The sequence below is a fragment of the Petaurus breviceps genome, unplaced genomic scaffold (assembly GCF_028583685.1).
Source record: "Petaurus breviceps papuanus isolate PSGF00001 unplaced genomic scaffold, PetGlider_PUasm1.0 90334, whole genome shotgun sequence".
NCBI classification, from domain to species: domain Eukaryota; kingdom Metazoa; phylum Chordata; class Mammalia; order Diprotodontia; family Petauridae; genus Petaurus; species Petaurus breviceps.
In genome coordinates this window covers 1-11,642 of record NW_027187221.1, presented here as the reverse complement: position 1 = coordinate 11,642, position 11,642 = coordinate 1, and the positions used below count along the sequence as shown (strand labels likewise).

Here is an 11,642-nt window from a genome sequence, read left to right as displayed (position 1 = left end):
AAGCGAGCCCCCAAAACAAAGCCTCACATCAGGGCTTATATAGCCTTCTCCTGGCTCAGAGAATGTAACAACCTTATTGACTCACTGGCCAATCAAGAAGTATCTACAAAAAAACAAGCCTCCCACCCCAGGCTTCAGGTGCACTTTAGCCTAGGGGCAGGGAAGATCTTCCAAATTTGCATTGCCATTACAGGTGGCACCCCCACACCCAATGCACCCAGGGCCGTTATTTGGCCAAGACTCGCCCTTTCTCCGGGCCTCTCGGTTTCCCAAATGGGGAGGGGGCCTGCACGTGGTAACCCCAAAGTCCCATGGCCCTCCCTTCCTGCCCTTAGCTGAGCGTCCTTGGGCAAGTCCCTTCCCCTTTTGGGGCTCCAGTCTCCCCCTCGCTACAATGATTTACACAAGTGTGTACAGGGGGTGGGGGAGGTTGTCCGGGGAAACTCTCCCCTCCTACGGAGCAGCTGCTCCGCCACTCCCCCCCCACCCCACCCCGCGCCCCAGTGGGCTCTCCTCCGCTTCCAGAGTGCCGTTAAACCCTCTTTGAAGGGCCATGCAGGGGAGTGAGGGGGATGTGTACGGGGGGAGGGGAGGAAGGAGGTGAAGGGAAGGAGAGGCGGAAGTGGGCGGGGCCCGCTTCCTGAATCTCAGCCAATGGGAAGGCGAGAGGGTCAGAGGAAGGCGGGACAGGCGTCCTGGGGCAACAACAGCGGCGGGGGTCGGGAGCCCTCGTGACGTCAGTCGCTTTGACCAATGAAGAGCCGCCCTCTGCGAGCGCGCGGATATCGGGCCGGGTAGGTTCTGACTCCCAGGAGCAGGAGGAACCATGGCCGAGCATTGGACTGGGCTAGGGGACAGCAACAGCGATCAGAAAGCGGCGCAGACAAGGAAGACGCGGCGTAAGGAGGATTGGGAGATCGACGACGAGGACGAGACCGAAGAGGACGCCCAGCTGTCCCTGGAGGCTCTGAGGGTTCTGGAAAGACTGAAGGTGCGGGCGGAAGGGGCGGGGCCTAGCCGGGGTCGGAGGTCACGCCGGGGAAGGGAGAAGGACCGGGGTCGTGGGAGGGTCTCCTGTAGGAGAGGGGAGGGAAGGGCAGCGGGTAGTGCGAGGGAAGTGCGCGAGTTGACTTTGAATTGCGCGCCCTCCTGGACCTCCCGACTCTGGGCAGTCCCCCGTCTTCCTCCCTCTGCTCCCTTCTTCCTTCTCTTTCGAAGTCACCTGCTTCCTGCACGTCCCCTGGTCAAGGCCCCAGGACGCCCCCTTCCCCTGCACTCATTCAGTCTCTTTTCTCTCTCTCGTCCTTCGTTTCACACCACAATATATGAAAGGTTGCTCAGCACCTATTTTTTTTTTTACCGTACAGCTTCTTCAGCCCGGCCCAGAGCCTCAGTCATTGTGATGGGGTGCTCGTGTCCCAGCCCTAAGATCATGTTCCTGGAGGCCTCCCAATTTCTCTTGTTGCAAAACACATTTTCTTATCCGGACGGAAGGGTGCTTGGCCTAAAGATTTTTGTCCCTGGCTGGCCCAAGGACTCCTTTCTCCTGCCAGATCCGACACCTCCCCTGGTGTCTGGTATACTCCCTACACTTTCCCATCCATAGTTCCTGAATACACCTGGGCCCTTAGATTACCTATATAGCATTCATGGCATTCTTTTCCCATGCCCCTGTTCCACATAAACCCAAGCACCATCCTCACTCTGGAAGGTTCCATAAAGACACTTACCCACTTTTGCCAAAGAGTTACAATAAATTCATTGCCACTTGATTAAGAGAAGACTTGAGTGTGTGAATTTATTCCAATCAACTCTACCTTAGCATTGTTGGGGTCCCAGCACCCCAAAACCTCATCAGTTGCACAACTCCAAGGGCTCTTTAATGCCTCACCAGTCAGGTAGAAAGTAGCTCTTAACCCAGTGTTCAAGACACTGCCAAAGACCATAAAAACCCCTCTGCAGCCTCATCTCCCCCGGTTCCCTTCACGTAGCCTGTACTCCACTAAAACTGGACCATTTGGGCTCACACAAACATATCTACACCTGTCTGCTTCCTTTCCTTTGCTTCATACTGTTCTCCCAGCCCCCACCTCCCACTTTTGTGTGACTTTTGGGTTTGTAACTCTTGGGGAATGCCTAACTGTCTTTTGCAGGAAGCTGCCTCTGCTCACTGCAGCCAGAAATGAGCTTTCACGCCCCTAAACCTTTTTCTTTCTATCATGTTGCAACTTCTGTTAGTTACACATTTATTTTATTTGCCTTGTGGTGAGGGATTGTTTCTAAATTTATCTTTTTATCCCCTTCTGTATCTAGTGTTATGCCTTACAGGTAATAGGAAATAAGTGTGAAATGAATGAGGTCAGCTTCAGTTAAACATAAGCCCTTTAAACAACTAGTATCATTAGTCAGTCCATCACTGAAAGACTTGGTCATGTAGAATTTTAGAGATACTGTAGATGGACTTCTGCAGAAGAAGCAGCTGGCCTATATGGCCTCTTAAGATCTCTTCCAGGCTATAATATTCTAAATGTATCTGATTTTTTTTCCCTCAGGACATAGACTGCCCCTTCCTTGAGGGTTTGTATATTACTGGACAGAGGACAATAAAACAGTTCCTGTGTACGCCCTCAATTTGCCGTTTGCTTATTCTGGAATGGTTATTTGTAAGGTAATGCACCTCCCTCCTTATCTTCTGTGTCTTGTGCAACTTTCTTCCTCCTCACATAGAAAAGGTGCCAATCACATTTTAAAGCAGCTGTCATCAATGTAGGCTCCATCCTTTGGGCTCCAGATCATTGTAAAAGCAATCAATTAAAAAACCAGTTGGTCCAGAGCCAGACACAGAAGGAATCATTAAATCAAGAGGTATTTGTTTAGTGCCAAGCACCCTGTTAAGCAATGGAATTAGAAAGAAAAAAATGAAGCCATCCCTGTTCACAAGTGAATAAAATTCCATTGGAGGAGAAAACGTGTGTGTGTACATATGTATATACCTTCTCAGGAAGAAAAGGTAGTTGGGTAGGGAGAACACCAAGAGTTGGGGATATCAGGAATTGAAAGGCTTCACATAGAATGTGGTTTGAGTTGACTCTTAAGTAAAAGATGACAGTACATTCTAGGCATGAGGTCTGGAGTGCAAAGGTATGGAGATGGGGATTGTGTATGTGTGGAACAGTAAGAAGGCGAGTTGGACTAGATCACAGAGTATGGGAAGGGAAGGATAAATATATAATGAGACTACTGAGATTGGTTGGAGCCAGGGATTTCAATTTGATCTTGGAAGCAGTAGAGAGCCACTGATGTTTGTTGGAAAGGGGCCTGATCATTTTGGAAACTGTGGGGAGGGTGGATTGGAGACAGGAGAGATTTGAGGGAGACCAACATGGAGGCCATTGCAGTACTCCAGGCACAAGGTGATGAGGACCTAAACCTCTGTGAAGGGATGGATGAAACAATTCACAGGCAACAATAACTCTCTCTTATCTATGCTTCAGTTTAAAGTTTACAAAGTGGTTTTCTTATGGCCACTCTGTAGGATAGATAGTAGAAGGATCATCCCCATTTTACAGATGAGGAACCAAGGACTCTGAGAAAGATAATTGACTTATCCATGGTCACTTGGCTAGTAGGTATTTGAGGCAGGATCAAACATGTGGGTGTATTGAATCTGACTACAATCACTCTTTCTCTCATACCATGCTATCTCTGCATAAACCCCACACTGGCCAAGAACCTGCAAACAGATTTTCCATTCTCCTCTATCCAGCTAAAGCTGGGCAGAGTCTTTGCATGTTCAGCTTGTATCCTGGTTGTATTTATGAGTAATTTGGAGAATCCTTAGAATCCTGGAACGGCAGAACTGGAAGTGGAAGGGTCCTTAAGAAATAAGCTTAGAGTCCCAGGGGTGGGGAACCTAGGGCCTGAAGGCCACATGTGGCCCTCTAGGTCCTCAAGTGTGTCCCCACAGGATTTATTCTATGAAGTTTAGATTTGGTCAAAGGGCCAAACTGGAGGAACTAGAGGGCCACATCTAGCTCTGAGGCCGAGGGTTCCTCACCCCTGGTTTAGACCTCCACCCTCATTTTGAAACTGGCAACACTAAGGCCTAGAGGGGAGTGTGATGTCCAGGCTCACAAAGACATAATGCTGAAACCTGGCTCTTCAGATTCTCAGTTCAATGTCTTTTGGGTAATCTACGTACACCAGGCCCCAAAAGACTTTGCATCCAAGTCATTGCTCTTTGAGACAAGATGAGGAGTTGGTATTGCCCAGGCCTGGTGGCACGATTAATTTTTGTAATAAAATGGAGCAGTTATTCTGCAGGGTAGAGAGAATGATACAAGGCTCTCCAGGAGCAAAACCAGCCTTGATGGGCCAGACAGCCTCCCCAAAGAGGCATGGAAGCCACAACAAGCCCTGTGCCCATGTATTCCTTAGGAGTCATTTGCAAAGATGTTCTCTTCCTTGGTTATGGAATCCTAAAGATAATTTAGAAACTTAAGGCTTGCAAGGTCCATGTGACCACATTCAGCATAGAACAGTTTCCTCTATAGAAACAGATTTCCCTATGAGGGTTAGCAGTGCTCTGATGCTCATTAGCTCATTTTTATGGGAGGCTAACAGAGCCAGTGTTCTGGACTCTGCCTGTGTGGGACAGTTAACATTGTTGCTTGTACCTATCTTTCTCCTAAATTCATGCTGTTGCTTCCACCTGATCCTGGGCAGGATGTAGGGAGAACATTAGAGATCCCTCCCTACTCACTAACAATGCCCCTAAGTGTGTGACACTCCCCTTCCTCCATGATGCATATGTCTGTGTGCCACTGTCTTGTCTGCCCAAAGCACAGGAATTCCACTTGGTGCATCACCACTGGTCAGGTGTTTTAACAACAGAAAGGCCTATGAAAATTGGCAACATGATTGAAGATATGGGTCAATGCTGGTAATTACGGATCAGCATTAAGTACTGACTCATGGAAACAGCCCAGCCCCCTGGGTGCTTGGAGGAATCGAAGGTGGAGACTCATTAGGGATTTGGGAAGGTGCAGGTGTTAGGGAAGGAACTGGCCCAAGGGAGGAGAGCCTTGAAGCATTCTGACAGGAAGGAAGGGAGAGATTAGGGGGCCACTTGGGGTTTGCTTTGGTCTTTTAGGGAGAGGAACTTCTAGGTAAGAGGACTAGTAGATTTGCCTAGCCCAGGCTGAAAGTAGTTTATGTAGCAGGAAAAAATGTCTGTTGACCAAAAATTTGAAGCCTTGGCAAAATTTCAAAACCCTAAAACTCCTCTTACCAACTCTGATTTAAAAAAAATTTTTTTTTCTTTTCACCAGCTTTTCCTGCTCTGGGTTCTACTGGTTTCTATAAACACATCAAAGGAAACTAAGGCAGGCCTGTGCTCTATTGGGTTGATTCTCTCTGGGAAGACACCTGATGGATGACCACTTGTCATGATGTTCTACCCAGGATTCCTTTGGATTGGGTTGCACTAGGTGGCCACGGGTTTCTCTGCCAACTCTCAGCTTCTGGGATATGGGGCAAGAAATGCCCGCCAGGAGGAGGTGACCAAGTGGCAGAACTGCCCTCAGTGGAGATGGTGTGTCTCTGTCAGAACCAGGCTTTCACCATTTCCAAGTGTTGAAAGTGGGATGTTTTTATAAGCAAACCAATCATAGAATCCAGCAACATCTAAGAGCATTTGGTAATAAATTTTGTTCTGCATAAAATGATACAAGATAAGGTGCTATATGTTGATCAAACCTTCCAGAATTTCAGGGTTTTAAAAACCTTTCTCCCAGAAGCTTCAGAATTCCCTGAAATTTTTATTGCCTGCCTGTTGCAGACTGCCCAGTGACCTGGTGTCTGTGCAGAGCATCATCATGCAGTCCCAAATGGGAACCCTTCCTCAGTTAGGCAGGTGGTTGGGGGGCCTTCTGGAAGGGCAGCAGGCCTTGCCACAGGAGGCAGAAGCTTCTGGTCAGGAATCCCCTTTTGTACAAGCAAGGACCATATGGATTCCCTTTGTTCCTTGAGAGCCTTGCTCTCTTTTGGAAGACCTTGGCTCTTGTTGATTGATTCTTTTCTTGGTTCCTTGCCCATCCAATAAAGTAAACTTTGATTAACTAGTTCTCCAAATAAGGTCATTTGGGTTTTTGTTTGGGGGTGTTGGAATGATTTGTTTGTTTTTAAAGAACTTTAAAGATAGCAAGCCTATGTGTATTCTCCATTATGTTTGTGCCTTCTAATTGGGAATGTTTCCTTAGCAACCAAGACTAGGCATAAGTGTGCGCAGCTGTTGAACAAAGCAGTGTTCATAACATTTTAAATGACACAGGCTGCCTTCTCCCTCCCCCCCCCAATTTGTGGATAATAATTGGATTAATAAGGGTTGTACAATTGAGGTGCAGAAAATGTACATTTAATTGCCTGTCTTAGCCCTCAGGACCCTTGTGTCCAGGATTTGGCTTTTTGTGTCTGAGGCCCAGAGTGGCTTTAGCACATGTGGCTTCAGCTGTAGAATTTGGCCACTTTGGCCTTTCCAAATGCTGCCTTGCAGCACCTGGGAAGCATTGGGGTTTTGTTTGGAACAATTTCTGAGCGGGGGGGGGGGTTCAAAAGGGATTTGGTTAATTCCCTTTTCCTCTTTGAGCCTCAGTTTTGATCTGTTTAAAAAGGCAAGTGGCACACCAGGGAAATTTGGTATTATTCATGAGAAAAGGTTTAAGTGTTGAATAATTTCATTTAGTCCCGTGTTCCGCCACCTCCTTCCCCCGCACTAAAAGACTAAAGCTCTTACTGTGCATGTGTTCATGTCCAGAAACACAGCTGTGTACAATTGATTGGATCTTGGCATTCTGAGCGGAAGGAAAGCCAAGAAGCAACAGATTGAAGCTGGCTCTTCACTTATGCTAATGCCTCGTTTTAGGGACACCCAGCAGTAAGTCTGTGTCAGTTGTGGGGGGGTGGGAATCCATTGATTATAAATGGAGCACCAAGCAATTGGCCTTGAGGGTGGGTGCCTGATGTGCCCATTGTACAAATTGCAATGGGAGTTTGCAAGTATAGATGACCTCCACCTTGAGGATGCCATACATTACAAGAGAGGAAAGACTTGAGTATGCACTGTCTAGTTTAGTGAGAGGTGTTTGGGGCCATTGACAGAATCATAGCAGGAGTGAGTAAATCGGGGAAATGTGACAGATGGGCAGATGTTTATCGGGCAATGTGAAACTCTCTAATGGGCAAAAAAGTAGGGACTACTTGTACTTGGGCAGCTGATTGGTTCTTGGTGACTCCTTAGCCACCAAGTTACTAGTGGTGCCTTGGTTACATGACCTTAAGGTTCATATAACCAAGCAGGTATTTCACCAGATTGGCACATTTTTCCCGGGTCATATTCTCATAAAGATATAACACTTTTGATAACTGGTATTTATATACCCTTCAAGTATTACAAAGCACTTTAAATTCCTTCTCATGTGGTCCTCATAGCAACCCAAAGGGGCTGTAAGTACTATTGGGAGTGGCATTCCCTCTTTATGAATGAGGTCCCAACCAGACAGGAGGGATCTGAAGTGAGATTGGAACTTTACTATTTGTCTGTCATTCTTGCCACCACATCATGCTGCCAAAGCATCAAACTATTATTTACTTTTACAAATAACGTCTTGATATAATACTTAATAGATTCATGAAAGTAATAGGTATTTGGAGCAAGATTTGAGTAAAGATACCTATCTAGGTCTAATGCATAAAGATAGCTTTCCTGTGTCTAGCATTTTACAATTTAGAAAACATTTTTTATGTCTGTTATTTCATTGCATCCTCCAACAATCCAGTGAGGTAAGGAAGGAAGGGATTGTCCCCATTTGAAAGATGAGGAAACTGAGTTTCAGAGAGGTTACAGGATGATGCTAGTAGTGAGAGCTTGGACAGCAGGCTGCATCCCCTGAATTCGAATCCAGGCTTATTTTCACTGTACCAAAATTCCTTTTGCCAATGTTGTAGTAATGCCTCTGCACAATAAAGACAGCATGGCCTCTGGGAGGGGACGTGTAGTCAGGAATATGGGCTCAAATCTGACACGTTATCTGGGGGACACTAGGCTAGGCAGTTAATCTCTGTGTACCTCAGGTAACCCTTTAGGATTTATCTCCTAAATTATAGACAGGTAGAGTTCTCATCCTTCAGGATGGGCTAACTGAGCTTGCAGTCAGGAAGACTGGTCATGTATTCAAATCTGACCTCAGACATTTACTATCTATGTGACCCTGGACAAGTCACTTCACACTGTTTGCCTCAGTTTCCTCATCTGTGAAATGAGCTGGGGAAGGAAATGGCAAACCACTCCTGGATCTTTGCCAAGAAAACCCCAGATGGGGTCATGGAGAGTTGGACACAACTGAAATGACTGAATGACAACTGGTGACAGAAATCATAAAACTCTGAGGAACAAAGGGCAAAATCTCATCCAGATGCCCCAGCCTTTAATGAGGCAAAGGAAAAATAAGCAGATCTCATGCCTGCCAGGCCCCAATACTGCCATCTGTGGCCCGTTCTCTTAATCTAGATAGCTTACCTTATATTCAACAATCTCTAGATTTTCTATATATCTTAGAGCTACAAAATGAAGCCAGACCAGGGAGGGACTGTGAAACTCATTGTTCCTTCCAGGCTACAGCATCGTGACACTGACAGTTTGTTCTTTCCCTTTAGATTGTATCCTTCCTTTGGGGATTCATTTGCAACTGTGCCGGAAGCTGGGGCTAAAGAGAAAATAACAGGTATAACTATTTTGTCAGGGGGCTTCATTTGATATTATAGCCTGGAAAACTCCGAACTTAGCCAAAACCTGCTTAACAAGGAGACTTATTTAATTGCTTCTCTTGGTAGCTATACTTTATTTCCATCGGAGCAGCTCCGAAGTCTGTGAATGTTTATACAGCTTCTGAGAATTAGGCCTCACATGAGAGGCTTGGAAAGGAGGACCTGCCAAAGCAGAGAATCCAAGAGGCAGACAAAGCTCACCTTCTTGGCTGGGCCGGAGTCAGAGACTCAGGGAGATTTTTTTTCTTGGTGCGGGTAGGTGAGAGTCAATCATTATTTGTCTCTTCCTCAGTGCAGGCTGTGTGGGTGTATGGCAAATATGTACACTTGGGTCTGCATACAGATGTTACATGTGGTGTTCCTGAGAACCAACACTGGAGTCAAGGTCTCACAGAGATTTCTCTATAACTTGTTTGCATTCAGTTTTTGGCAGAAATTGTTCTTAACCCAGTTATGAACTTTAGGAAAATTTGAGCAAAGTCTCAGCCCCTTAAGACAAAGAATAACTTTTCCAATTCAAAATGGATTGAAGACTTAAGGCTGCATCTGAAACCAGATGAATTTAAGAGGGAAAACGGTGTGTTGCCCCAAGTTTGACCCTGGTCAGCGCCATGGCTAATGAAGCAGATTTGGGGTGCTGACCCAGGACCACAACAGAGCAGATGGTTAGAAAAGCAGAATCTCTGGCCAAGGTGGCCAAAAAGAGGGGGTCACCCATGCCCAGCTCTCTTTGTGCACCTGCCTAGTGTATGTACACAGAATTGGCTGGAGTCTAAATGAGTATTTAAGACGGGGAGAACATGAATTAGTTGGTTGTTTTTTTTCCACAAAAGACGTCCCAATTTGCCCTTGTGTTTGTAAGTCAAAGCACAGAGTGTGAACCAGAAGGGCCCTAAAAAGTCATCAGGTCCAACCCCTCCTCCTGTTACAGAGGCAGGGACTGAAGGTCATAGAGAGGAATTAGGGGCCATGGTTTTGTGCCTAAAACCTGCTCCCTAGAGGTCAGTGTGGCATCCAGCTCGGCCCTTATCAGTCTGTCTGATTTCCACTTTCTTTGCTCAGCAACAAGGAGACTCTTTCCCCCTTCTTTGTTTTCTTCTCCATTTGAAAGAAAGTTCAGAAAAGTAGGGCTCTTTTCAGTGAATTGAAAAATCTGGGACCATAAGAGCTGATCCCTCCTTTGTCTCCCATGGTCCAAGGTAGACATTCCCTCACATTGCCATCAGGGCTGCACGCCCCATATATTTTTTTTTGCTTTTTGGAGGGCAGTTGGGGTTAAGCAACTTGCCCAAGGTCACATGGCTAGTAAGTGTTAAGCATCTGAGGCCGGAAGTCCTCCTGACTCCAGGGCCAGTGCTCTATTCACTGTGCCACCTAGCCACCCCTACGTGTCCCCTATTAACATTTAATCTCTCATTGTTGGGTTTGGAGGAGTTAGTAAACACCATAGAAATGTTAGTGATTCTTCTTCTTTTTATTAGGTAGGCACTCTGCTGTTCCTATCTGTCCTACACCCCCCCTAACCAGTTACACAAATAAGTGTTCCTAGCCATCGACCTAAATGCCCCAAGACTGGGGATAGCCTGACTGATTGTGTCCAGGTAACATGTGCCCATCTCAGGCTGGAATTAAATAACCTCCCCCCATTCTTCTTTTTCCCATTGTCAGCTCACCTTGACATTAAGGTTTGCGTGATGCACATGGGCCCTGGCGTTTAGCCCCATCCCTGGTGTCCTGGCCCCACCCCCTGGAGAAGGCTAAGCCTTCTCCACAGATTCATTTCTTTCCAGATCTTGAACCTGTAAATCTTCTGAACTCACGTAGACAGGCATCCTGTCTTTACTTGGCATCACTGACTGTTTGTCCCCCAAGGGATCTTAGATTCACAGCTGGGAGAGCCCTCAGAAACCAGCTGATGCAAGTGTCTCATTTTATGTATGAGGTCCAAAGTGGGGAAGTGACTTATCCAAGGTCCTACAGGTAGTACCAGAAGTGGGATTCCAACCCAGCTCTTCTGACTCAGAATCCTAGGTTCTTTCTATGACATCACCCTGATCAAAGGGAGTTCTTTGCTTCCACTTAGGCCCTTTGAACGTTGGGACCCTTAGAGGTCAGTACTCCCGTCTCCTCCTTCTACAGATGAGGAGCCTTGGGCCCAGGGAGGGAAAGAGACTAGCTTGAGCTCACATAGCAAGTTTGAGGGTTAGTTAGGCATGGGGCTAGGATTAGAACCCAGACCTTCCAAGCTATCTTCCACATCCTCTCTGCTTTCCCCTCACTCCTCCCTTGGTTTTCCTCTTTGGGACTCAGGCTAAATTTCTCTTTGTTCATGCTTTTCCCTGGAGCTACCTGAGCAACAGCTTGGCTGTCAGCTCTAATTCTGCTTCTGCCCACTCCATCTGTGGGACCCCCTTCCCATGCCGTGGGAAAGAGACTGGTCACCTAATTCCTAGCTAAGATGGGGGAGATTTAACATCATGGGGATGGCACTCAACTGTCTTCTCTTCCAAGTTCATGTTTGCAATGACCAAGTCCTTATCATATCACCTTGACAGAGTTGACTAGACTTGGCCACGAACTGATGTTGTGTGGACCAGATGATCAGGATCTCATTAAGGTAAGAGAGGGGACTGCCTCCCTTCCTTCCTTCTCTTTCTCCTTCCTTCCTTCCTTACGGAAGTTAAGTCCGTGTTGTGCTCAGATTTCTGTGCTTAGAACCTGGGGAGGTTACAGAGGTTAGATGACCAGAGGTCCTACCCTCAGGCAGAAGGACACACCCCTGGAAATTCACTCATCCCCCTCTCCCGCCATGCTTCATG

At 46.7% G+C, this 11,642-nt stretch overlaps 1 protein-coding gene across 2 annotated transcripts; it reads left to right on the top strand.

Annotated features, from left to right (window-relative positions):
- The first annotated feature begins 646 nt into the window (after positions 1-646).
- LOC138177208 (HAUS augmin-like complex subunit 7) lies at positions 647-11,578 on the top strand. 2 transcript variants are annotated; one of them, XM_069108269.1, is made up of 4 exons: positions 647-991; positions 2,553-2,668; positions 8,713-8,780; positions 11,379-11,578. In XM_069108269.1, the coding sequence occupies exons 1-4, from the start codon at positions 827-829 to the stop codon at positions 11,561-11,563; spliced, it is 534 nt and encodes a 177-aa protein (XP_068964370.1). In that variant the 5' UTR covers positions 647-826; the 3' UTR covers positions 11,564-11,578. The 2 variants fall into 2 exon arrangements, with proteins under 2 accessions (XP_068964370.1, XP_068964371.1); XM_069108270.1 differs by lacking the exons at positions 8,713-8,780; positions 11,379-11,578 and adding an exon at positions 5,331-6,098.
- The last annotated feature ends 64 nt before the right edge of the window (positions 11,579-11,642 follow it).